Source organism: Podarcis liolepis (assembly GCF_965112155.1).
Source record: "Podarcis liolepis genome assembly, chromosome: 4".
In the NCBI taxonomy this organism is placed as follows: domain Eukaryota; kingdom Metazoa; phylum Chordata; class Lepidosauria; order Squamata; family Lacertidae; genus Podarcis; species Podarcis liolepis.
The window spans coordinates 91569143-91596530 of record NC_139558.1 but is presented as its reverse complement, the minus strand read 5'-3'; the positions used below and the strand labels follow the sequence as shown (position 1 = coordinate 91596530).

General features: G+C 45.1%; 1 protein-coding gene across 5 annotated transcripts in view; it reads right to left on the bottom strand.

Annotated features, from left to right (window-relative positions):
- The window catches only part of NOX4 (NADPH oxidase 4), a 106640-nt gene that overhangs the window by 57556 nt on the left and 21696 nt on the right, over positions 1-27388 (bottom strand). For all 5 annotated transcript variants that reach the window (XM_083499689.1, XM_083499687.1, XM_083499688.1 and 2 more), the window contains 7 exons: positions 26666-26763; positions 24970-24997; positions 23307-23379; positions 21646-21726; positions 10616-10838; positions 9771-9938; positions 6870-6932 (listed from right to left, as the gene is read on the bottom strand). In XM_083499689.1, the coding sequence (XP_083355815.1) occupies positions 6870-6932; positions 9771-9938; positions 10616-10838; positions 21646-21726; positions 23307-23379; positions 24970-24997; positions 26666-26763 (734 nt within the window). The remainder of the gene's footprint in view (positions 1-6869; positions 6933-9770; positions 9939-10615; positions 10839-21645; positions 21727-23306; positions 23380-24969; positions 24998-26665; positions 26764-27388) is intronic.

Genomic DNA, 27388 nt, shown 5'->3' with positions numbered 1-27388 from the left:
CTACGGGCTGATTTCCTTCAGAATGGATAGGTTTGACCTTCTTGCAGTCCATGGGACTCTCAAGAGTCTCCTCCAGCACCATAATTCAAAAGCATCCATTCTTCGGTGATCAGCCTTCTTTGTGGTCCAGCTCTCACTTCCATATATCACTACTGGGAAAGCCATAGCTTTAACTATACGGACCTTTGTTGGCAAGGTGATGTCTCTGCTTTTTAAGATGCTGTCTAGGTTTGTCATTGCTTTTCTCCCAACCTAGTACTCTCCAATTATTTTTGAACTACAACTTGAACTACAATGGCTATGGCTAGGGATGATGGGAGTTGTAGTTTAGCAACATCTGGAGGGTCATTAATGGTCACTTCAGAATGGAACCTAATGGAAGTGAAAATATATCATACCTGAAAGGCACTGAGCCCTGTGAGGAGAAATGGTGGCATTATTGTATTTTTGGTTTTTGGGGTTGCAAATAACTTTGGCACTCCTTCTTTTTAAGTAAGAAGCTGTGTATAAATTTAACCAACCTAAACCAAACCCATTGCTGCAAATGTATAACCTGAGGCATCTTTATATAAACTACATGGCAGCAGCAGGATTGCCAACTTAAGAAAAATAAATGGTACTGCTCTTGGGGGTTTAGCAGCAGCCTGACTAGCAAATAAAACTGAATAAAATAAGTCAATGAATGATGCACTCCCATGCATTAAGGCGAAAACCCTCTTTATCACAGTGGAACTTGCTTCTATGCATTGATGCAGAAGCTGAGGCTGAAAGGGGTTTTCCCCCGCCATGAGATAAATAGCTTCACTTGTTCTCTGCCATTAAAGGTACAGATGTGGATCCACTGGACAAAATGGAGGGCTGAACCAGCTACACCTTCCATGGACGGCACCTGTTTAGGCCCCTGGCTCCACCTTCCGTTTGGCCCCACCAGACCAGCCACCACTGATTGTCAGGAGCTCGGCCTACACTCGAGTAGGACCCTGGCAGAGACACATGCCCAACTGGCATGTTCCCACCCTCCTGGTTGATCATTTGGGAGCTTCAAAAGCTTTCTTCAGCCTGAACATCACAGCGACTGATGCCAACCAACACCGGCACACTTAGGGATCCACAGAGTTTGCGCAGTTGCATAACAGACCTCAGCAACTCAGCATTTTGGCTAATCTACTTTAATTACATATAAACACACATGGAGCACTGCAACATGGCTCCCTCTCTTTCTAGCATCAGCAAAGAGGAAAAGAACAAAGGACAATAGTCCCACTTCACGGAACACAGTAACACAAACATCCTGTTTCCGTCACTTCCCACTCTGTGGAGTTAAAACATATACCATCATGTGAAAGACAACAATCCCATGACTGCAATCACAGAGCAGGAATTCTAACATCGATCACTTGGAAACAGAAGCCATGGAAGCAAAGGAAGCATCTCAGTCAGCACCATCCTCCTCCTCATATCATGTTCGGCCACAGTTCCCAGCATCCCTTACCATTGGCTAAGTTGGCTGGGATGAGTGTGGTTGTAGACCTGCAACACTGAGGGACCCAAAGTTGAAGAACGCTGCTCTACAAAGGCCCCTTGTCACTCGGTGCTATGGCACTTGCCTTGCAAGAAAAACGTCCCACATTCAATCCATGGCATCACCAGGTAGGGCTGAGAGAGACCCCTGCCTTAAACCATTGGGGGGGGGGCTAATGGCAGTTCGTGTCAACAGTACTGAGCTGGAGGTATTTTAATAAATAGAAGTCTTAGCAGACCAGAAGCTGAACATGAATCAACAGTGTGATGTAGCAGCAAAAAAAGGCTAATGCTATTCTAGGCTACATCAACTTGGAAAACCAAGCATCATGAGGAATGGTTGAAGGAGTACGTTTAGTCTGGAAAAGAGGAGACTGAGAGATGCGATCTTCAAATATCTTTTAAAAAATCATTTTTATTACGTCTCCTAAAATATTCCAAAACATCTATCATCGTATACAATCCCCCCAACCCCCCCCCCACAAAATACAGTGGTACCTCTGGTTAAGAACTTAATTCGTTCTGGAGGTCCGTTCTTAACCTGAAATTGTTCTTAACCTGAGGTACCACTTTAGCTAATGGGTCCTCTCGCTGCCGCCATGCCACTGCTGTGTGATTTCTATTCTCATCTTGAAGCAAAGTTCGTAACCCGAGGTACTATTTCTGTAACCTGAAGCATGTGTAACCTGAAGTGTCTGTAACCTGAGGTACCACTATCTAAGGGGCTGCCACATGGATGATATTGCAAGCTTGTTTTCTCCTACTCTGGAGGGTAGGACCCAAATCAATTGCTTCAAGTTATAAGAAAGGCAGTTTCAACTAAACATCAGGAAGGCCTTTCTGGAAGTAAGCTGTTCAATAGTAGAATGGACTCCACTTGGAGGTTTTTAAGCAGAGGTTGGATGGCCATCTCTCACAGATGCTTTAGTTGAGATTCCTGGATTGCAGGCAGTCAGACTAGATGATCCTTGTGGTCCCTTTCAACGTTACAATTTTATGATTCTATGATCAAGTATATAGCAGTTTCCCATGTGGTTGCTGACTGGTTATTTTGATCCCCCACGTACAGTGGTGCCTCGCAAGACGAAATTAATCCGTTCCGCGAGTCTCTTCGTCTTGCGGTTTTTTCGTCTTGCGAAGCACGGCTATTAGTGGCTTAGCGGCTATTAACGGCTTAGCGGCTATTAACGGCTTAGCGGCTTAAAGAAAAAGGAAACAAACTCGCAAGAACTCGCAAGACATTTCGTCTTGCGAAGCAAGCCCATAGGGAAATTCGTCTTGCGGAACGACTCAAAAAACGGAAAACTCTTTTGTCTTGCGAGGCATTCGTCTTGCGAGGTACCACTGTACCACTTTCCCCCAAAAATACAGGCAATAATTGCACACCTTTTCATGCAAAGATGGCATAAAATTATTTTCTGCATCAACAACAGCCTCTCATAACAACTCCAACGTTTTATCAGTAAAGCTGTAAAAACGTAGTTCAGGCTTAGGGCAGTGGGGAGGGGTGGAGGATGAACAAAAGAGAAAGGGAGTGGAGACACCAATACAGGAACACAAGAAAATAAAACTTCTGCTGCACACAAAATATGCAATTTATCCAGCACGATGCATTACAAATACCCCTGCTTATCCCAAACCATCTTTAAAATAGGTCATCCTGAGGTTCAGCTTCTCAGAACCAAATTAGATGTGGCATTAAATGTGTTGTTAACAGGTATATAGGTTTTTGTTTGGACAACAAAATCCTAAGAGGGGGCTTCGGTGGGGGGGGGGGCACATCAGGACCACAGCACATAGGGAGAGGAGGACCAACCCTTATCTCCCAAGCCACACTTCCAACTAAATCCCCGACCCTTCACTGCTATTCAGAAGATTCTCCCATTGTCACCAATGGGAGCAAATGGGACCGCCAGTTGCAAAGGGGAGGGGATTTTTGCTGGGTTCGTCCTTGCATAGAGAAGAATTAAGCTTACTAGGTGTAAGCTAGTAATTGAATTGTTCATATCACAGAATAAAGTGGCAGTATATGACGCAGGGGGCGCTGTGGTCTAAACCACAAAGCCTAGGGCTTGCCAATCAGAAGGTCGGCGGTTCAAATCCCCGCGATGGGGTGAGCTCCCGTTGCTCGGTCCCTGCTCCTGCCAACCTAGCAGTTCAAAAGCACGTCAAAGTGCAAGTAGATAAATAGGTACCACTCCGGCGGAAAGGTAAATGGCGTTTCCGTGAGCTGCTCTGGTTTCGCCAGAAGCGGCTTAGTCATGCTGGCCACATGACCCGGAAGCTGTCTGCGGACAAACGCCGGCTCCCTTGGCCTATAGAGCGAGATGAGCGCACAACCCCAGAGTCGTCCACGACTGGACCTAATGGTCAGGGGTACCTTTACCATTTTATATGAAAATGAACATTATTTTTCATTTCACTGTAGCAAAGGTGTTGTTCCATTTCAAAAAATAAAATTTTATTTTATGGTTTACTATTGTTTGTATTTTGAATCAGATATATATGGGACACCAAAATATTTTAAGTGTTTAGGTCAGGGGTCAGCAAACTACGGTGCGTGGGCTGGATACGTTAAACCACCTCCCAGCCCTTGCCGCCCGCTCGGTAAGTCCCCATGCAGAGCTAAGCCGGCGCAGCACACCGGTTTAACTCCACATAGGAACTGAGTTCCGGGACACAGCCATGGCTTCCTATTGGCTGCAGGAAGCTCCTGCAGCCAATAGGAAGCCGCAGATGCCGCCTCCTCCCCTGCCATGGCTCCGAAAGCCGGCGGGAAAAGAGTAGCGGGCATATGTGCATGGGTGTGCATGCTCCCGCACGCAGGCAATCCAGCCCACTGGCAGAAAAGTTTGCCGACCCCTGGTTTAGGTGCTCTAAAGGTCTTAATCTGGCCTTCCCATGTATATCTAATTGGCCGCTGTGAGGACAGGATATTGGACTACATGCCTGGCCTGATCCTGCTGGCTCTTCTTAAGTTTATGCATTGCAAGGACCAGATGGTTTCTCCCAACTCTACAATTCTATGGTTCTATGTTCCTAACTTCCATCAGCTGCAGCCAGCAGGGCTGATAGGACTACAACTCCCATCTTCAGTGGTGCTTATCCATCTTTGCTACCAACTTGCATCCTCTATCACAGCATTCTCCAACCTTGTGCCCTCCAGAGGTTTCGGGGCTACAAGTCCCATCAGTTGCAGGCAGCATCCAAAGAGTGCCATGCTGGAGAGGGCAGAGAGACTGAGTCAGCATCACATCATTTCCAGGGGGGAAAATAGGGGGATACAAGAAAAACAAAAGTATGCTGAGAAAGCTGGCAAAAATCCTCAAGCTGCCAATGTTGCTACTTAGTCAGCGCAAGTAGGTCAAACAGGAGCAGGAGGGGAGGCAGACAACAGTATTAATATATTGCCTACATTTTCTATAAGCGCAGCCCCAAGTCTCGCATTACCCTCAAAGCAAGAGGCACTCACACATACACATCTCTAGGCAAAAGAGCAGCCCCAGGCACAACACGACCTAGAATTTTTTTAAAGGAAAATTTCTGTCCATTCCTTTGGCTGAGCAAAAAAAATGGGTTAGAAGTTTCCCCATCACTGGAATGCCATTAAAAACAACAACAACAAAATTGTATTTTGTTCACGAGTAGGAGACACGCAATTAAGAGGCTCACAGTCTTGCCAGAAATACAAAGTAGGAGTTCTGAATTCCAGCGACACATTTAGGCTTCTCTTCCCCAAGCATTGACTCCTACTACTGGAGTGCAATAGATGGTACGGACTGCAGAATCAGCTGGCCATCCTCAGAGAGGGAATGACAAAGGCTTGCATCTCTCAAGGGACGTATCCTTTTTAGGTTGTGAGCCTGGGGCTAAGGATTGTCTCATTTTGATTGGATGTAAGCTGCTCCAGGAGACCTTTTGGCTGAAGAACAGAAGTACAAATTATCCAAATGGAACGTCTTCGGCCCTGTATACCTGAAGGAGCGTCTCCACCCCCATTGTTCAGCTCAGACACTGAGATCTAGCTCCGAGGGTCTTCTGGAGGTTCCCTCACTGCAAGAAGTGAGGTTACAGGGAACCAGGTAGAGGGAGGGCCTTCTCAGTATTAACGCCACCCTGTGGAACACCCTCCTGTCAGATGTCAAGGAAATAAACAACTACAGTGGTATCTTGGGTTAAGTACTTAATTCGATCCGGAGGTCCGTTCTTAACCTGAAAGTGTTCTTAACCTGAAGCACCACTTTAGCTAATGGGGCCTCCTGCTGCCGCTGTGCTGCCAAAGCATGATTTCTGTTCTCATCATGAAGCAAAGTTCTTAACCCGAGGTAATATTTCTGGGTTACTGCAATCTGTAACCTGAAGCGTATGTAATCCGAGGTACCACTGTATATGACTTTTAGAAGACATCTGAAGGCTTTAAATGGTACAGGGATTCTTTAAATGGTTGGTGTTTTATTGTGTTTTTAATATTTGTTGCAAGACACCCAGAGTAGCTGGGGCAACCCAGTCAGGTGGGTGGCATATTATTATTATTATTATTATTACTACTACTACTACTACTACTACTACTACTACTACTACTACTTGTCCCAATGGACACCCTCCACCACTGCCTGCAAGGCTGTCAAACTATCACAGCCATGTCATGTGAGTTGGGACACTGCTATTGTGCCACTCATTCTTCAACCACTCACCAGGGACGAATCTACACTCATGGCTTTTAACGTTAAGGAAGGGTTTTGATAACCATATGGACACATGGCATCCTACTTTTAACGTTCATAATGAATTATAAAAATGCGACACCACAGGGTGTTGCAGAGCAACCAGCAACTGGTAAGAGGGAGACAGAATTTTAACGAAAGAAACAAAGGTAAAAAAAAAAAAGCTTTATTTTTATAAGTACACCCTGTGATGTTTTAGAACAATATAGGTAATACCGTTCTAATGACGTTAAACAGGTCTGTGTAGATCCTGCCCAGGACTCAGGTAGGGCACGCCTGGATATGATTCTGGTGTAGCACAATGCGGTTCCATCCGTGTTGAATCTCACCTATTTCCTAAAGCCACCATGTTAATTCACAGCAGACACCCTGTGTTCAGGCTCATCCCCAGGAGGGGAGGGAGGGGGAGAAAATACTGTCCTGCATTACAGGGTTATTGTGAGGATTGCAAGAAGATGGTGCATGCAAACACCTCTGAGAAACAACGGCAACAATGTTCTAATCGGTGACGGGGTACAAAAATGAACCAGCAAATTTGACAAAGGAAAATATAGGAGCATTCGTCTGCCGAAGATGCGTAGAAAGCAAATACCAATAGCACAAATATTAAAAGATATTCCTTACCAGCGTTAGGGTGAACGGGTGGCTTTCTACTGATGACACGCTGGGACAATGCAGAATGATGTACTGAAATGGCAAAGATGTCTCTTAGAGATGCTGCTTCTAATATGCAGTAAGTCTTCCCCACTTCCCTCCAGAAACTCAGCCTCCCAATCAAACTCCTCAACCCTGTTTGTTTTAGCTCTGCGGATTTTATTCCTCTGACCTCATTTGTAAATTGCTTTGTTGCAGCATAGTTCCTTTTAAGCATTCATACATAACGTGCCCACTCCAATTGCTTTCTCTCAAGCTGTTGTTTTATTAAGCGGCTGATGTTTCTAGCAGTATTTGGCACTGGAGTTTGTGGGGTGGGTGTTTACAACATGATTATCATTGGATTTTATTATCCAAATATGTGGCAAAAAACCCAAAGGTCCATCGCTGAGTCTATCAATACAAGCAGCCCAGTATAAACTGCTGCTATGGTGCAGCTAGGCTTAACAAAATTTATTCAGAGATACGATTTAAATGTTGGAAGTGCTCAGCCACAAATTTCCACCTGGTGGGATCATCAAGCGGCATTTGATTTTTGGAGCAGGAGTATGGAATTGGCTCTGCTGATGCATTTGCATCAAGAAAGAGATGTTCAACAATGGAATGGTCTCCCTACAGAGCTTGGGGACTCTCAATGGTTCCTCTTCATCCTGGAGAAGAGTGACTAGCAGGGTGCCACAGGGTTCTGTCTTGGGCCCGGTCTTATTCAACATCTTTATCAACGACTTGGATGATGGACTCAAGGGCATCCTGATCAAATTTGCAGATGACACCAAACTGGGAGGGGTGGCTAACACCCCAGAGGACAGGATCACACTTCAAAACGACCTTGACAGATTAGAGAACTGGGCCAAAACAAACAAGATGAACTTTAACAGGGAGAAATGTAAAGTATTGCACTTGGGCAAAAAAATGAGAGGCACAAATACAAGATGGGTGACACCTGGCTTGAGAGCAGTACATGTGAAAAGGATCTAGGCCACAAACTTGACATGAGCCAACAGTGTGATGCAGCAGCTAAAAAGGCCAATGCAATTCTGGGCTGCATCAATAGGAGTATAGCATCTAGATCAAGGGAAGTAATAGTGCCACTGTATTCTGCTCTGGTCAGACCTCACCTGGAGTACTGTGTCCAGTTCTGGGCACCACAATTCAAGAAGGACACTGACAAACTGGAACGTGTCCAGAGGAGGGCAACCAAAATGGTCAAAGGCCTGGAAACGATGCCTTATGAGGAACGGTTAAGGGAGCTGGGCATGTTTAGCCTGGAGAAGAGGAGGTTAAAGGGTGATATGATAGCCATGTTCAAATATATAAAAGGATGTCACATAGAGGAGGGAGAAAGGTTGTTTTCTGCTGCTCCAGAGAAGCGGACACGGAGCAATGGATCCAAACTACAAGAAAGAAGATTCCTCCTAAACATTAGGAAGAACTTCCTGACAGTAAGAGCTGTTCGACAGTGGAATTTGCTGCCAAGGAGTGTGGTGGAGTCTCCTTCTTTGGAGGTCTTTAAGCAGAGGCTTGACAACCATATGTCAGGAGTGCTCTGATGGTGTTTCCTGCTTGGCAGGGGGTTGGACTCGATGGCCCTTGTGGTCTCTTCCAACTCTATGATTCTATTCTATGATTCTATGATTCCTACCTTGCAGGTTTTCAAGCAGAGGTTGTGTGCCATCTGTCATAGATGACGTACAGTCATAGCTTGGGTGACAGACGCTTCAGGTTGTGTGTTTTTTGGGTTACAGACCGCCGAAACCCAGAAGTACCAGAATGGGTTACTTCCAGGTTTTGGTGGTTGTGCATGCACAGAAGCGCCAAATCGGAACCCACGCGTGTGCAGATGTGCTGTTGCGGGTTGCGGATGCTGCAGGTTGCAAATGTGCATTCCGCACGGATCATGTTCACAACCTGAGCATCCACTGTATAGTGTAAATGGGTCCCAACCCAGCAAATACCAGTTGCTGGGAAGAGATAGTCTTCTTGCCTTGCCTATTGTCTTCCCAGAAGCTCCTGGTTGGCACGCTCGGAAGCAGGGCGTTAGCCGAGACGGACCCCTGGCCTGATCCAGCAGGGCTCTTATGCCCTTATACACTGTCTGCTTTCGGATCTTTGTTTTTACTGAGTTTGGCTGTCTCTGAGAACACATGGATTGGGTTTGCGGCCGAACCTTAATTCCAGTTTCTGCTCCTACCCCACTCTCCTGCATTTTCTGTTGCATATAATAGTAAACCTCGTGGATATCTAACAAAGATGATGGAGGAGGAGGAGGAGGGGGAGTTTGGATTTGATATCCCGCTTTATCACTACCCAAAGGAGTCTCAAAGCGGCTAACATTCTCCTTTCCCTTCCTCCCCCACAACAAACACTCTGTGAGGCGAGTGGGGTTGAGAGACTTCAGAGAAGTGTGACTAGCCCAAGGTCACCCAGCAGCTGCATGTGGAGGAGCGGAGACGTGAACCCGGTTCACCAGATTACGAGTCTACCGCTCTTAACCACTACACCACACTGGCTCTCTCCCTGAAGGATTCAGGGGATGCAAAACAAAGTAATTTTTTCACACCGTGCAGTGCTAAACTCTGGGACTTGCACCTCCAGGAAGCAATGACTGTCACCGACGTGGGTGGCTTTCGAAGGAGATTAGACAAATTCATAGAGGATAAGGCAATCAATGTCTACTAACCATAATGGCCATTCTCTGCCTCCACAGTTGGAGGCAGCAATGCGGTGGAAGCCAGAGGAGTGGGAAATGCTCTTGAGTTCAGTTCCTGCTTGCCAATTTCCCAGAGGCATGTGAGAACATTGACCTAGCAGGCTCTTCTTATGTTCAGGACACAAGAGTTCAGGGGCCAGGAATAGAATCCATTAGCTCACCTGTCCAGGTCTCGCTTTGAAGTCCTCCTTCACCATCCGCACCTCAAGGACATCGCAGGGGTGGCTGATGGCCGCAGTTATCGTGACAGGTTTATTGCTACTACAGATGTAGCGGTAAAGCCTTTCAGCACAGTACAAACACAACGGTCCAGAGATCCAGAGCCATGTCTGAAAAGTGGGGGACATGACCAAAGTCTTGTAAGCCAAAACACTGACTAGTAAGCCAGTATTCAAATCCCAGATGTGCCTCCATGGAGTCACAGATTTGAATCTGGGTCCACTCAGTCCTTCTCTGGCACTCTAAGCACAACACTGCCGTCACAGTAAAACACTTCATCTTAGAAGAGACATTACCATCTCTTGCAGAGAAAAGAGGGAAGTCCCCAATTAGAATTGTGCTTAGAACTTGCAAATAAATGCAAATACCTGCATTGAAAATAAAACTTCAAAAAGTCTGCTAACAAAAGACATTTAGTCCAACAACCTTTAGTTTAACTGACAACCTTTCGTCAGCTGTTTTAGTGCAGCAATCCCTGTTCACTGATTAAACGTTGCAGCAGACTTCTTTTAGCCAGATTGCCTCTGGCTTGTATGCCCCTTAGTACCTCTGCTTTATCTTCCAAACCATCTCCTCAGACCTCAAACAGAACCACAAAGGCACACATGCGCAAGTTTGAAATCTTGGCCTAAATGACAATTTCTCATTCCCTCAAACTTATCTGAAAACAGCTTTTTTTCCCCCGAGCAGTTGGAATGTTTATGAACATTCCGTGTTTTCACATCAGCAAAGCCAATTGGTTTCTTCACTACCACGAGCAAAATACAGCGAAGATGTTCATACAAACCTCGGGGAAATGGGCTTGAAATTTTGGTTCCTCGGTGCACACAAAGCTGCTTTGAAGAAGTGGTTCCAGCTCCACCAACCCTCTAGGGAGAGGTTCCAGGGCATTTTCAGACGGCAGCTTTTCAAAACCAGGCGCAAATTGCCTGTCCTCCTGAATTGTTGCATTAGGGTTCAAACACCCTGGCGGGTGCTCCTTTAGATTAGTTTGGTATTTCAGAACTCCTCTAGAGAAATACAAAGAGAGAAACGTTTTGTTTTGTTCTCCTTTTAAAAATTTGAATTTCCCCCCATCTGAAGTTCTGATGAGCAGAAAATAACTGATCAAAATGTACAACCTTAATTATCATAAGCCATGCATATCTTGCAGTTTCCTGTGTGATCCACATCCTCAGTACACTCTACACCTGTTCCTCCACTCCGCTGGTCTGGGCAGCGGAGGCAGCCCCCCTGCTGCCGCCACTTCCTCCTGCTCGGATCTTGGCCATTTCAGCTGGAAGGAAGGGGCATTGCCCAGAGGCGTCCGTGGCTTCAGATTGGCTGCAGGAGCTTCCTGTGGCCAATCTGAAGCCGAGCCAGCATCACGGAAGTCAGTCCCCACGTGGCGAGGCCCCCGCGCCACACCGGTTTAGCGTGGGGACTGACTGAGCGGGTGGCAGGGTCCACAAAGTTCGTGGGCCAGATTAATGAGCCCGGTGGGCCGCATCCGGGCCCCAGGCCTTAGTTTGCTGACCCCTGACCTAAGCCCTCAGCTCAGAAAATCAGCCATCAGCAGAAGCCACCTCAGAACAGAGATATAATATCAATTCTTTAGGGAACAATCCTGTCCTTCTATTAATTTTATGGTTAGCGGCATATTATGCTTCAGCGGGAGAGAAAGGAAGGGAAATAACCTGTCTTCTATTGAAACAAGGCCAATACTGGCCTTTGCAGAAATAATATGCCTGAGAGCCCTGGTCCTTTATTGGTTTCAGATTTGCATTTATATTAAAATGAAGGGGATTTGAAGACACAATTAGGAATCAAAAGTGGTGCAGGGGGCAATACAAGGAAATCCAGTTCTGCCCACAAAACACACATGAATAGTTAAAAATAGTGAGGTGCCAAGGTAAGGAATTTCTATGGGTTCCCCTCTTTTTCCAATAGATGTTATTGCATATAATAATCAACACTCTTCGTAGATGTTGAGCGACACTGGAGAAATGTAACAAACTACATCCTGTGTGATCCCTCTTAAGGAGGGAGGGGATAACTCAAAAGCAAACATTCTTCTGTTTGGCTTCTGTTTCGTACAATCAAATAAGTTTTCTAACTTTTGTTTTGTTGCAGTAAACACAATAAAAATAAAAGAATGGAAAGGAAATAGCTGACTTAGGAAGGAAAATGAAAACCTTTTTCAGATACAGAAGTATATACACAAGACATACTCTTCTGAAAGGGACACGTTGTAGTGAATCATCTACTAATGCCCTGATTCTCTGCCAAGATATACAATATATTATTGCAAATTTAGAAGCACACAAAGCACTTGACAGCAGAAGCAGTGCTACATTATTCATTTTTGTCACCAGCACTGACTTATGAGACTATACCTAAAAGTGCCAAAAATACAGTAGCTCTGCTTAGTGCTGGGCTGAAATCCCTCTCCTAATTTTGCATCCTCATTCACAAAATCAGGAGGGAAACATGGGGTCAAAACTCCTGGGTGCTCCTCCAGCTCCATGGCTTGCGGGTGCCATTTTGTTTCCCCCATAATACCCGTGAGAACCAGGCTAAGTAACCATGGATATATTTTCTCTGTGGTGTGCTGTTAGTAGCATACTCTAGTTTGTGTACATTAATGGAATTGTGAGGAGGGGGCTTGGGATAGGAACCTAGGAAGCTGTCTTAAACCAAGCCAGACCAATGATCCATCTAGCTCAGAATGGTCAGCAAACAAGGTTCTCTCCCAGGCTTGTTTGGAGTTGCCAAAGATTGAACCTGGAGCAGTCTGAATTCAAGACAGGTACTTTACCATTGAGCAATGGTCCTCCCCAAAACCTTTGAAATGTAGGGACTCAGGTACACACATATTATCCAGGCCTTGTGAATGACTCGACTTGCAAAACGATTGAAGGAAAGCTCGGGTTTGTATTTAAGGATTTAAGGACACATATTGGCTGTTGATCTCGAACACAGCAGCCACTCATATCACAGATCACCTCTAGCAAACAAGATTTGCTCCCCATTGAGCGGGCATAGAAGTTGGTCCTTGTGCTTTCAGGAACGGGATATTTCCATGTTATTTGATTTCCAGGAAAAGATCTCTTTGCAGCCTCCTTAACCTTGAAAATTGCAAGAGTAAAGAGACCAAATTTGGGGTGGTACAGTGGCATACAAATCCCAGGTTTAGTCATCAGATATCTGTAGGCAGGGCTTGGAATATCCACTGTCTGAAATCATGGAGAGCTTTGACCAATGAGTGAAGACAATAAAAACACAAGAGGTTTAAAAAAAGTAAAGGTAAAGGGTTCCTGGACAATTAAGTCCAGTCAAGGGCGACTATGGGGTTGCAGCGCTCATCTTGCTTTCAAGCCGAGGGAGCCACCGTTTGTCCACAGACAGCTTTCTGGGTCATGTGGCCAGCATGACTAAATTGCTTCTGACGCAACGGGACACCATGACGGAAACCAGAGCGCACAGAAACGCTGTTTACCTTCCTGCTGCAGTGGTACCTATTTATCTACTTGCGCTGGCATGCTTTTGAACTGATAGATTGGCAGAATCTGGGACAGAGCAACGGGAGCTCCCCCCGTCCTGTGGAATCGAACTGCCGACCTTCTGATCGGCAAGCCCAAAAGGCTCCATGGTTTAGACCACAGCACCACCCACGTCCCTAAGAACACAAGAAAAGCCTGCTGGATCTAATTCAGTATTGTCTTCTCACAGTGACCAATCAGACATCCTTAGGAAACCTGCAAGCAAAGACCTGAGAACCAGAGCACTCTCCCTTCCTGTGGCTTCTAGGAACTGGTGTTCAGAGGCATACTGCCTCCCCAACTGTGAAGCCACAGCATAGCCATCATGGCAAGCGGCCATTAGTAGCCCTCTCCTCCATGAATTTGTCTAACCTTCCACGTTGGTGGCCATCACTGCCCCTTGTGCGTGAGAGTCCCATAGTTTAACTATGTGCTATGTGAAGAAGTTCTCCCCCCCCCATCTGTTCTGAATCTTTCAAAATTCAGCTTCACTGGTGGTCTATCAGTTCCAGTGCTTTGTGAGATGGAGAAAAACTTTTCCCTCTCCACTTTCTCTTCACCATGAATAATTTTATAAATTAGTATCATGTTGTCTGTTCTCTAAACTCAAACACTGCAACCTCTCCTTGTTGGCTTTTTGCAGTATGGTAGCGCTGCAGAGAGCTTGCTGGGGAGATCATGCATTAAAAAGAAAGGACTCAAAAATAACTTAAAGGTTTTAATAAGAAAAACAAAAACTCCATTAACACTAAATATATTAACAAACAAACATGACCCAACCACCAACCCATCCCCCAGGGTAATGGGAGAGCTAGATGCTGCTCCTTATATACTCTACCCAAATGCTGACACACCTTAATCAAATACAACTCAGCAGCACCTGCTATGTTACACAGCTGTAAAGCCGGGTCTCGTTATCTTGCTCTGGCCCTTGCTCTGGCCCCTTAAAGACATACACATGGAGTGGAACAATGATGAACCTTTACATTTAAAGAAACCATTCAACATTTCCCCTGCAGTTCATCATTGTGGAACAAAAACATAAAGCATACTTTGTACATGTTTTTCATGTGTAACCTTTGGAAGTGCTTTAGTAAAAATGTCCGCAATTTGATTGTCACCTGGAACATATTTAAATACAACCATTTCATCAGCAATTAGTTTCTTTACAAATTCTAAACGTAATCTTAAGACTCTAGTGCGCTGCGTATTAGTCTCTGAACACAGGATAGCAAGTCCACTCTGGGAATCAAGGTAAACTTTTACTGGTAGTGTTACTTGCATCTGTAGGTCTGCAAATACTTGCAGATACCATTCTACATCACGAGTGGCCTGAACGCATGCACATAATTCACTCTCTGTTGTGGAGAGACAAATAATGGTTTGTGTCTGGGACTTCCATTCAAATGGACAACCGTTGTAACAAAACACCATACCAGACACACCCCTGCAATTATTTTGTTCCACTGCATGAGATGCATCGCAGAAAATTTCAAAACCTTTATCAATACTGTTGTAAACTGCAACCTATAATGTTTGGTATGTTTAAGGTACATCACCACCTTCTTAAGAGCAGAGAAACATTGCGTAGTGGGCTTTTCCACATTGTGATGCATCTTTTAACAAAAGTTTAACTGTTTCATATTTTACACTTGGTGTAATATTCGCCTGGAATTTGTTGAAAACTCCTAGCAACTAGTCTGGCCTTGTACCTTACAACTTCATTTTTGTCATTCATTTTAACTCTATAAACCCATTTTGAATCAATAAGTCTCATATCTGGGGTTTGTGGTACAAGAGACCAAGTGTTATGCTCTTTTAAAGAAGCTATCTCAGAGTTCATAGCTTTATACCAATTTACAGCTTGGTGCTTAGGTAAATTCTGAACATCATTGTAGCTTTTTGGCTCAAAAACCACCTTATTGGCATACACAGTATTAAAATGTTCATCTGCGAAACGTTGCGGCTTCTGCCTCTTTCTATCTGAACGTCTCAGTCCGGAAGGAGAGTCAGATTCCTCAGACTTAATGGGACTAAGTGAACTACTAGTTTCAGGTTGTAAATCATCATTGTCAGACTGAAGAGGTGCCTGTAGGCTAAGCTCACGGTCAGAAAACTCAAGAGAATCTAACCTCTCCTCAGGTGCCTGTGACTTTAAATCCTCAAACAAATTATCAGATCCAACAGGCTTTTTGTCTTTCCCCATTAATTCAGAAGCACCATTTCCTGCTACTGCTGCTGCTTCTTCCTCTTCTTCCTCAGTATCATTTATACCATCAGTATCTTGGAAAACAGCAACTCCATTCCAATTTACAGTTTGTATCATGCTTCTGGTAATATGAAATTTGCCAGTTGCTGGTATGTAAATTCTGTACGCCCCCTGCTGGTAGCCCATTAATTTTCCCTGTACACTACGCTCACCCAATTTCTGCTTAGCAGGATAATGCATAATTACATCTGAACCCCAAATACGTAGGTATTTCAGATTAGGGCGTTTTTTAAACAGCTTCTCATAGGGGGTGACATCTAAACCAGAATGATAACTGCGATTTCTCACATAACAAAAGGCATGGAGTGCTTCAGCCCAAAAGTCTTTGGGCAGATTAGCATCGTGCAGATAAGTTTTAACCCCTGCCTGCAGGTCACGCTGCACAACTTCAACAAGCCCATTTTGCCAGGGACTTCGGGGGCAAGATAACTCATGAGTAGTCCCCTGCGCTTCCAGGAATTTCTCAAAATCCTCAGAAACAAATTCCCCGCCCCGGTCAGAAAACAGGTTCTTAATAGGTTTGTTAAAGTGCGTTTTTACCCAGTTGCAAAAAACCTTGTACTTCTCAAATGCTTGGGACTTCTCAGCTATTGCATAAGTCCAACAATATCTACTATACTGGTCTATGAGAGTAAGCCAGTACTTAGAACCTCCTAATGATGGTGGGAGTGGCCCAACTAAATCACAATGTACACGCTCAAATGCCTCAGTTACTTTCCTATCTGAGCACCTACCCTTGCGTGCAACCTTAATCTTATTCTTGCAACAGGATAGACACTGCATAAAGAATTTGCATGGTTTTAAGTTGAGGCCATCGACAATATTCTTTGTCTTAATTACATCAGCAAAATTCAGGTGTCCCAGAATTCTGTGCGCCATGTGGACACACCCAGAATGTGGTCTTACATTCCTCAACCCCTGGCTTAACTGTGCTGCTCTGCAATTTATAGGCGACTGGGAGTAGGTGCGAAAATACAGTCTATATAAACCATCAGATTCCCGGGCATACAATAGACGTTTGTTCCCCTCGAAAAACTCACACATAGACTTTAAGAAACGCACAGTTATGCCTTGACGGGCAAAGCACCTTACTGACAATAAATTGTCCACTGACGGGCAGTAAATGCAGTTCGCTATTGTAATGTTTAAAGAGTCAAGTTTAACGGTACCCCTGCCAAGCGACTGCAAGACTTGTGAATTGGCTAAATGTACATTACCAATTTCCTCTTCGAAAGAAATAAACAAGCTTCGATCATTGCAGACGTGCTGCGATGCTCCTGAGTCGATAACAAAAGACTTCCACTTGGCACCTTTAATTCTTTTACGATGTTTAGTCCGAGCGTGAAAAGCTCGCGGCTCGTTTCTGTCCCTACTATACGATGCCGGCTGCTGGGCTGACGACCGTGATTGACGAACAGAAACAGGCTTGGGAGTACTTTGCTTTCTTTTGGATCTGCAGTCCCTTGCAAAATGTCCTTGCTTATTGCAGAACCAACAACGCTTTGCAGCTTTAAATGCAGTTGTATCACCACAGGTTTGCATATGGTGTTCCTCATTCTTTCTGGAAACAGGAGTGCTTATGGCACAAGCCTCCCTTCTATCCAACTCGCCCATTAATCTTGCCGTTACCCCTTCCACAGTTAATTGTGCTGGTGGAACAGCAGATATCTGGCTAGCTATACCATCAAAGTCCTCATTAAGGGAACAAAGGATGATAAAAACATACTGAATATCAGGTATCTCCATGTCCCTTCGAATTAACTCGCCGCGTATTGCCTCCAGACGTCTCAAGTGTGCTGCCAAATCACCACCAGGCTGCAACTTCGTCTGGTACAACTGCTTGAAAAACGTCAATGCAGACGCTGACTCTTTTCTAACATGCACCGCTGCAAGACTGTCCCACATTTCTTTGGCAGTTTTCTTATTTCTTATATAGACTACTTGCTGGTCGCTGACTGCCAAATTAATTATCGCCCTGGCTTTTGCATCTCCTTTCGACCAAGCATTAGTTACAGGGTCAGGAGGGTCATCAGTTACATAGGTCCATACTTCTCTAGAGGTCAAAAGCGCCTCCACCCGAAAGGACCATAAACTATAGTTCTCATCTGTTAGCTGTGGGAAGACCAGAGCCTTCTCAGCTTCTGGAACCCGGTCAACCATTCTGGAACTCTTCCAGACCCACAAAAACTACGCTAACAGGAGAAGGAGTTTTCAAACCTTTCTCAGAGTCCAAAAATATGCAGTCATCCACTCAGCAGCTGGGCCCATAACCAAAGATGTTGGCTTTTTGCAGTATGGTAGCGCTGCAGAGAGCTTGCTGGGGAGATCATGCATTAAAAAGAAAGGACTCAAAAATAACTTAAAGGTTTTAATAAGAAAAACAAAAACTCCATTAACACTAAATATATTAACAAACAAACATGACCCAACCACCAACCCATCCCCCAGGGTAATGGGAGAGCTAGATGCTGCTCCTTATATACTCTACCCAAATGCTGACACACCTTAATCAAATACAACTCAGCAGCACCTGCTATGTTACACAGCTGTAAAGCCGGGTCTCGTTATCTTGCTCTGGCCCTTGCTCTGGCCCCTTAAAGACATACACATGGAGTGGAACAATGATGAACCTTTACATTTAAAGAAACCATTCAACACTCCTCACATGGAGGAGTCTTGGTTGCCCAAGAGCCAATGTGGTGTAGTGGTTAAGAGTGGTAATCTGGTGAACCGGGTTCGCTTCCCCGCTCCTCCACATGCAGCTGCTGGGTGACCTTGGGCTAGTCACACTTCTCTGAAGTCTCTCAGCCTCACTCACCTCATAGAGTGTTTCTTGTGGGGGAGGAAGGGAAAGGAGAATGTTAGCCGCTTTGAGACTCTTTCGGGTAGTGATAAAGCGGGATATCAAATCCAAACTCTTCTTCTTCTTTCTTCTTGGCTAGGTGGCTCAATGGTCTGAGAATAGCACAGATCCCTGATCTCACATGGGATTACACATTTCCCCAACCTGTACTGAAGAAATCAACTTGCTTCTCCATGGGGAGGGAGGAGGGAGAAGTATTGTTACAAACTTGCTCCCCATCCAAACTTCATTGCAGATCCACTAACTGCTCCCCTTCCACACTCTCGATGGCCAAGTATTCATTTTCCTCTGGCGGTTCTGCACTAGATCAAAGCCTGAGCAGATGAAGTCTTAGGAAGTGTTTTGCCCATCTGGCTCTTGTTGTGGCAATGACTCAGCCATCAACATATAGGCCATTTATCCAGGCAGAGCAACTGGCAACTGGCAAAACTCCATCGCAGCAAAGAGAACAAAGGTGATTAACACCAGCTGAGGACATGGTCCCAGAGGCTCCCATAACTCCAACGTCTGCTATGTCATTGATTGAGAGCATGTGTCTGGGCCCTGGCCAGCTTGGCTATTGTTGGCTAAACTCAGAGGACCAGCCAGTTTAGGCTCGGACCAAACATTAGTCACCCATTGCACTTTTTTGTTTTTCAGAAACCAAAACAGCAAAGTGAGAGAACATGGGAACATTGGGGGGGGGGTACCATTCCAGGGTTTAGAGGACCCAGAGGCAAACTGCAAAAATATCAAAAGGGGACGGAATGTATGACATAGGATGCTGAAGGATGCTTTCAAACAGCCAAAAAAAGATGTCAAGGAGAACAAGTGGAGTCAAGGCAGTTTTAGGCTAGATGTCTCGACGGAGCTTACATGTACCAAGCTGGGATGGGAGGGGGGGCGGAACTAATGTTTTGCATGTGGCCTACATTGTGCAAACCCACGTAATCTGTTTATTTGCACATCAGTTCATTGTACTCTTCTTAGCCATGGGAGAGGCAAAGAGCTATGCAGAGAGCCCCATCCACTGGAAATCCTGCCAGTTTGAGAGACTTCACTCACAATGAGCACAAGTTTTGAGGCATAACTTTACAGCTTTAAGGATTAGAAACTCACCCCCTCCCCCAAAATATAGATACAGTGGTACCTCCGGATTTGAACAGGATCCGTTCCGGAGCCCCGTTTGCATCCAGAAGCAAACGTAACTAGCAACGGCACATCTGCGCACGCGCACGTCATTTTTCGCTGCTTCTGCGCATGCCGTCATTTTGAGCGTCTGCACATGCGCACGCGGCGAAACCCGGAAGTAATGTGCTCCGTTACTTCCGGGTTGCCACGGACCACAACTCAAATGTACTCAACATGAAGCATATTCAACCTGAGGTATGACTGTACTCTGGCCTTTATAATTACTAAGGATATTTTGGACAAGACATACATGGGCAAATAATTTAAAAATGACCCTCCTTAGCTTGTATGTTAGGAATCATTCCTTGAAACGCAGGTGAGCCAACACCTTTTACTTAATATGTCTACATGCACGTGAATCCTGCCCGGTCTGTTTTTCTATTTACCCTTAGTTTTCACCCAAATCCTGCTAGGAGGAAGCACACTGAGAAGGGACTCAGAAGATGATTTCAGGGTCCAGGTAGGTCCGTATGGAAAGAGGAAGTCCTTGAGGTATTGTAGTCCTGAGCTGTTTGAGGCTTTATAGGTCAAAACCAGAACTTTGAATTGGGCCCAGGAACTAACTGGTACCCAGTGCAGTCGGACCAGAATTAGTGTAATATGCTCAAACCGCCTCCTTCAAACAGACAAGGGCCACCTCGTCTTGTAAAAAGGCATTGATCACCTCCCTGGCCCAGCCAGCTGTTCCCTCCTTGCTGTTTTTTATCAGCCAAGAGGGACAACAGTCTAGAGCAGTGGTTCTCAACCTGTGAGTCCCCAGGTGTTGTTGGACTACAACTCCCATCATCCCTGAGCTCTGGCCTTGCTAGCTAGGGGTGATGGGAGTTGTAGTTCAACAACATCTGGGGACCCACAGGTTGAGAAAGGCTGGTCTAGAGGGTAAGTGGTCACTCTGACTGATCCAAGCACCTTGTCCACATCCTCAAGCCTTACCAACTGAAACTCATCCAACACAACAGGACTAGACTGTGCTCTGGACACCCCATGAGATTCATCTGCTATAACAGCAGATTCAAGGTCTTGGTGAATGCAAGTAATTTTATCCTCAAAATGCTTTGCAAACAAGTCACAGCGAGCTACCGTTGGTTCTATCACCTCCTTTGGGCCAGCCTGTAAAAGGCTTCATAAAACCCAGAAAAAAATAATAATAATAATAATAATAATAATAACAATAATAATAATTATTATTATTATTATTATTATTATTTATTATTTATATCCCACCCATCTGGTTGATTTTCCCCAGCCACTCCGAGCGGCTCCCAATCAATACAGCATTAAATATTAAAAACTTCCCTAAACAGGGCTGCCTTCAGATGTCTTTTAAAGATAGGATAGCTGCTTATTTCCTTCACATCTGAAGGGAGGGCGTTCCACAGGGCGGGTGCCACTACCGAGAAGGCCCTCTGTCTGGTTCCCTGTAACCTCACTTCTCACAATGAGGGAACTGCCAGAAGGCCCTCGGAGATGGATCTCAGTGTCCAGGCTGAACAATGGGGGTGGAGACGCTCCTTCAGGTATACAGGACCGAGGCCGTTCAGGGCTTTAAAGGTCAGCACCAACACTCTGAATTGTGCTCGGAAACGTACTGGGAGCCAATGCAGATCTCTCAGAAAAGCTCTACCAGGCGACATAATGAGGATGCAATGGCCTTCACTGCCACTAGGCAGGCTGGATAATGAGCCCTTACCAGGGTTCAGTTGCATTCATTCGAATCTTTCCTCCATTTGCGTTCAAGCCATCTCTCCCAGCTTGTTTCCTCATTAAAACCAACATTGTATCTTAGTCCCATGACTTCAAAACCAGTAGTAAAGTCTCACCACCAATGCCCATAGCATGGGTGCTGAACTCATCTTCATTTCAAAACATTCCTTTGAAATCTGCTAAATTCACACAGCTCCAGAGCTGCGGTTTTGCCTGTCCTGCCCTGGCGTGCTTCAGTTTTTATGGCATGCTTCTGTGGCTGGGCTTCATCAACAAGGGCAATAACTTACCCAGAAACATGCAGCATCAGCAGAAAGTAGAAGACAAAAAAGAGGTTGTGGGTGTACCAGAAGATGTCATAATCAGAAACCCTGAAAGGAACAAAGTACAATTAAATGTTAGGCAATCAAAGCATTTTGCATTGTTGAAGTCACTTATGCTGAGGAGGCCATATTCCAAGTAGTTGCTGCTCAACTTAAATCTGGATACATCATATATTTTTATTTTTAAATCTGGAGCAAGCAAAAACATGTTTTGTTTACTCCCAGGAGAGGTTGTGCCCCCCCCCAAAAAAAGTGAGCATGATCTAGATTGCTGAAGGACTAGACTAGGAGAGGGAAAGAAAGAAGGACAGAGAAGGAAAGAAAGAAGCCCAGTATACCTGAAGGAGCTTTTCCACCCCCATCATTCAGCCCGGACGCTGAGGTCCAGCTCCGAGGGCCTTCTGGTGGTTCCCTCACTGTGAGAAGCCAAGTTACAGGGAACCAGGCAGAGGGCCTTCTTGGTGGTGACGCCCGCCCTGTGGATCGCCCTCCCACCAGATGTCAAGGAAATAAACAACTATCCGATTTTTAGAAGACATCTGAAGGCAGCCCTGTTTAGGGAAGTTTTTAATGTCTGATTTCTTTATCATGTTTTTAATATTCTGTTGGGAGCTGCCCAGAGTGGCTGGGGAAACCCGGTCAGATGGGCGGGGTATAAATAATAAATTATCATTCTTATGCTTACTCTTACAAAGCTAATGAGACAAGTTCACAATGGCTGCGCACACACTTTGTACTTCCAAGAGCCATTTTTCTCCCTCTGTAATTGTCCGTGCTTGTCCTCATTGGGCCACTTTCAATCTAGATTAATTCTAGAGCCTACTGTCCACAAGACTGAGTTTGACTACTTGATACATGTTTGAAAACCCTCCCCTTGATTAGCTGATCCGCAGAGCCAATCCGTCCATGAGGCAGCCTGAGGCAGCTGCCTCAGGTGACAGAATCCAAGGGCGCCTCTGTGTGTGGGGGGGGGGGCACTTACACACACACACACACACCGAAGCAAAGGGAAGTGGCTGTGGCGGCTTCCAGGTTTTGACAAGGACTCGCTAGGGCCCTGCAAGATCTGAGAGCTCCTCACAATCTCACAGGGCTCTCGTACAATCTCAACAAAACCCATAAGTCGCAGTCACACGATCCTGGTAAGTAATGCTTCAGAGGGGGTGGCATGAGCGCAGGATGGCACCTTCCTGTTTCACCTCAGGGGGCGAAACAGGCCGGGCTGCCCCTGCTTACCCAGCACATGTCCCAGCTGAAGGAAGAAGGAAGTGGCAATGGCAATATTATGGGATATGCCCACCCACAATGCAGTCCTGCTGGTGTGGATACACCTTTCAGTGCTAGGACCACCTCCATCCATTTTCAAAAGGATGCGCCGGGGGTGGAAACGCAGGCTCAATCTGCACTGAGCTTTCCTTTCCAGTGTGAAACTTGTTTGGGGAAAACGCGCTTTTCGGGGGTATAAAATATGAAACAGGTCCAGATTGTGGGTGGACTTGGTAGGAAAATAAAAGCGAGATCTCTGTGTGGAATGAATGCAGAAAATAATGTTGCATGTACACAGCTGTACTCACTTCACTAAGAGTCATTTGGTCAGATTAAATACAAACAAACAAACATACAATTACCTAATGGCATAAGTAGAGGCTGTGGACATTAGGAAGAGCACCAACACCATAAGAACCCCAGTTAATCCAGGAACTGAAAAAGAAATAAGAACGGTGGTCGTAGGGTGTATTGGGGGAAAGTACACTAGTCTTAGCATTTCTTTAAAAAAAAAAGTCATTCATCATATCAGACTCTTCTCTGTGTATACGCTTTGTGGAGGGTGTTGACACGAGAAAGGGCCTTTTCAGTGGTGGCTCCCTGCTTACAGAATGCTCTCTCCCCAGGGAGGTATTATAAGCTTTCTTGGTTGAAATCGGTCCTAGTCAGCTTATGCTGTTCTGGTTGGGGGTATCTACCAGGATAGAAACTGGCAGTATCTCTACTGCAAGAGTGGTCAGAACTTTATCAGTGTCGGATGTTAGCATCCAAAATGCACGTGTAAAAGGTTTATGTTTGAAACCTTGTGACCCTGTGAGGTCAAAGACTCTGGGGCAGCTATTTCAGTCGGCTCAGTTATTAACAGTCTTGTTAAACAGCTAGAACAGCAGGTGTATTTTGTGTTGTGCTGCATTAATAACCCAACTACATTAGTAAAAAAAAATTAAAAAGCGTTTTAAATTCATTATAACATGGTGACACCAGATGGCGATATAGAGTCTCATTTTACGGGAACGTAATTTCCCATTATGAAGTTTATAATGCATTTTCCTGAAATGATTTTTTGACATGTCTAGATCCAGCCTTAGTCATCCTGTAAATGTTAGCCTGTAATAGTTTGACCTATGTAAGAGAAACATCCACCTGCATTGTATATATCATCAAATCATTGAATTGTAGAGTTGGAAGGCACCCAAGGGTCATCTAGTCCAACCCCGTGAAATGCGGGAATCTCAGCTAAAGCATCCATGACAGATGGCCACCCAACCTCTGCTTAAAAACCTCCAGGGAAGATTAATCTGCAACTGCAAGTGCACTAAGAAAAAGCTGTATGTTCTTAAAAACTTCAAACGAGGGTGTCTTGCGTAGTTTTTATAGGAGGGGAAAGAGAACTAAAGGGTCAAACGACTCAGGGCTGTTTTCCACATAATCTGCAGATGGGGGGAAAGTCTAATTCCCAAAATAAGGAGAGTGGGTATTGGGGGAACCAGCACTGTTATTATTTATTGCATTAGTTAAATTTAAGTTTCAGCCTGCCTGCCTATGTGTGGACAGGACTGCAATCCTATGTAATCCTATGTAACTAACACCTGAGAGCAAGTTATAATGAACCCAGGGGGACTTTCTTCCAAGTAACTATGTCTAGCAATGGTCCATGACCATTCAACAGAATGAAGATTATTATTATTATTTTGAAAGATGCAAACTTTCCGTTCTATATGCGCAGCAAAAAGACACTGTGACTCCATCTTCTGTATGGAGCAATTATGTGTCACATCTTTAGAATGGAACAAACGTTACTGTGATTTTTTATTTTTATTTTTTTAAAAAAATCAAAGTTAAAAAGACAAGACAAGACATCGCTGCTCATTTCAACAAGGAATTCTATTCTTTGTTCCAGCGAAGAGCAGCGATGCTGCTGCAATATCTAGTAATTTATAATACTAGACCATTTCTGTTTTTCAAAGCGTAGCCTGGAAAGTTAGCTGATTCAACACAATCCTGCAGTAGCTTTTGCTGACTTACCTGTAGCAAAAAGGAGTTTCCTGGGATCCTGGAAACCAGAGACAGACAGTATGAATTATTGAGCAAATTTACCCAGGGATAACTTAATCTGTATTCTGGGCAAGAGCTGGTGCTTCTGTGTTTGAAATGCTGACTTCCTCAAATCATATGTAACATCCAAGCACTTTCAGAATGCTGATTAGGAGCACTCTTTCTCCCTCTGTGTGTGTGTGTGTGTGTGAGAGAGAGAGAGAGAGAGAGAGAGAGAGAGAGAGATGGACCACAACAGCCTTTGCCAACCTGGTGCCCTCCAGATATTTTGGACCAGAACTCACAGCATCCCCAGCCAAACAGGAAGCAAAGGCTGGACAAGAGCAGCCCAGGGCAATGAGGAAAGTCATTCAGGAAAGATGGGTTATCCAGGATGAGAAAGAAAAATGAGGGCCTGACCACACATTCGTTTTCCCCACGCTTTCTTAGAATTTGCCTCGGATCCACAGCACCAGTCTCCAAAAGCTTTTCATTTATATCCCGACAAAGGAACATGAAAAAAATGCATTTTTGCCACTGTGCCAGAACAAAACAAAAGCCACTTAAAACCTGAACAGAAACTTGTTCCCCTTCCCAGGGGTGAAACTAGGCTTTATTTCACCCAGGTCAAAGGCCCAGTTTGGCATGTACTTTGCACACATTAGCCCTATACGGCCTAGGACCCTCGTACCTACGGGACCGCCTCTCCTGGTATGTCCCACGGAGGACCTTACGGTCTTCAAATAAAAACATCTTGGAGGTCCTGGGCCACAGGAGGTTAGGCTGGCTTCAACCAGAGCCAGGGCTTTTTTGGCTGTGGCCCCGATCTGGTGGAACGCTCTGTCACAAGAGACCAGGGCCCTGCGGGACTTGACATCTTTCCGCGGGGCCTGCAAGACAGAGCTATTCCACCAGGCCTTTGGCCAAGGCACAGTCTGACCCCCTCCTTTGGTAATCCTCATAGAACTCTAGCCCAATGCCATTAATTTGACTCTGAATTGATTTTAGAATGAATTGATTTTAGAATGTATTTCAATCAATTGATTGTGATTTTATGTAAACTGTGTTATTTTTACAGTGGTACCTCAGGTTAAGTACTTAATTTGTTCCGGAGGTCCGTACTTAACCTGAAACTGTTCTTAACCTGAAGCACCACTTTAGTTAATGGGGCCTCCTGCTGCTGCCGCGCTGCCGGAGCATGATTTCTGTTCTCATCCTGAAGCAAAGTTCTTAACCTGAAGCACTATTTCTGGGTTAGCGGAGTCTGTAACCTGAAGCGTATGTAACCTGAAGCGTATGTAACCTGAAGCGTATGTAACCTGAGGTACCACTGTACTGTTGTTAGCTGCTCTGAGCCTGGCTTTGGCTGGGGAGGGAGGGATATAAATAAATTATTATTATTATTGACACACACAGGTGAGGAGCCTCAATGGTGCCTTTCCGGGGGCTTCACTCAGGGCAAAAGCCCAGTAGATACGGCTCAGCCCCTTCCAATCCTCCTATTGTGGGCATACAGGCATTGCGACACATAAGTGAGCGATGTCGGGTGTGTGACCCTGGTGCAAAAGTGGCGAATGAATGGGGAGCGCACGCCACCTGAGAGCACTGCTTCAAGGGGCCACCTGATGATGGCAGAATGGGAGGCAGCAATTTCAGGGAGGAGGGAGAAGAAGTCCTGCCCACTCACCTCGCCATGGTAGCTGGCTGCATTGAGCACCAAGAACTCTTCATTGTAGTTCACAGAGAAGTTCAGAGCGTTCACCAGGTGAGCAGCAACGTGGATCACTAGAAAAGAGAGGACAACTCAGCTCATCAAAATGCTCTCAGAAGGTTTCATCCCCTGAAGCAGGGGTAGGGGAACCTTTCATTCACAGCCGCGTTTCCCTCTGGGCAGCCTTTGGCAGGACACCTGCCAGCAATGGCCGGGGCCAGAGGCAGAAGTGGGCAGAGCAACAAAGGCACATTTTACCTGGATAGTTTCTGTACACTCTCATACACCCCACCACCCTCCCTCTATAGTGCTATCTTGGTTTGCATACGTCTTGGATTACAAACACGTCAAACCTGGAAGTGTGTGTCCCGGTTTGCAACCTTTTTTTGGATTACAACCCATTTTTTTAATTATTACGAACAAATTTATTTTGGAGGCCCCATTGGTGAAAGCGTGCATTGGGTAACAACCTGTTTTGGTTTACAAACGGACCTCAGGAATGGATTATGGTTGTAAACCAAGTTACCACTGTATTATATATTTTTTATCATCATCATCATCATCATCATTATCTATTAAGTTAATATACTGCCCTTTATCAAAAGATCCCAGGGCAGTGTACAACATTAAGAACACATTTTATGGAGCACAATGATAAAACATAATAAAAGCATAATAAAAGGCAGCCTAATAATAAAG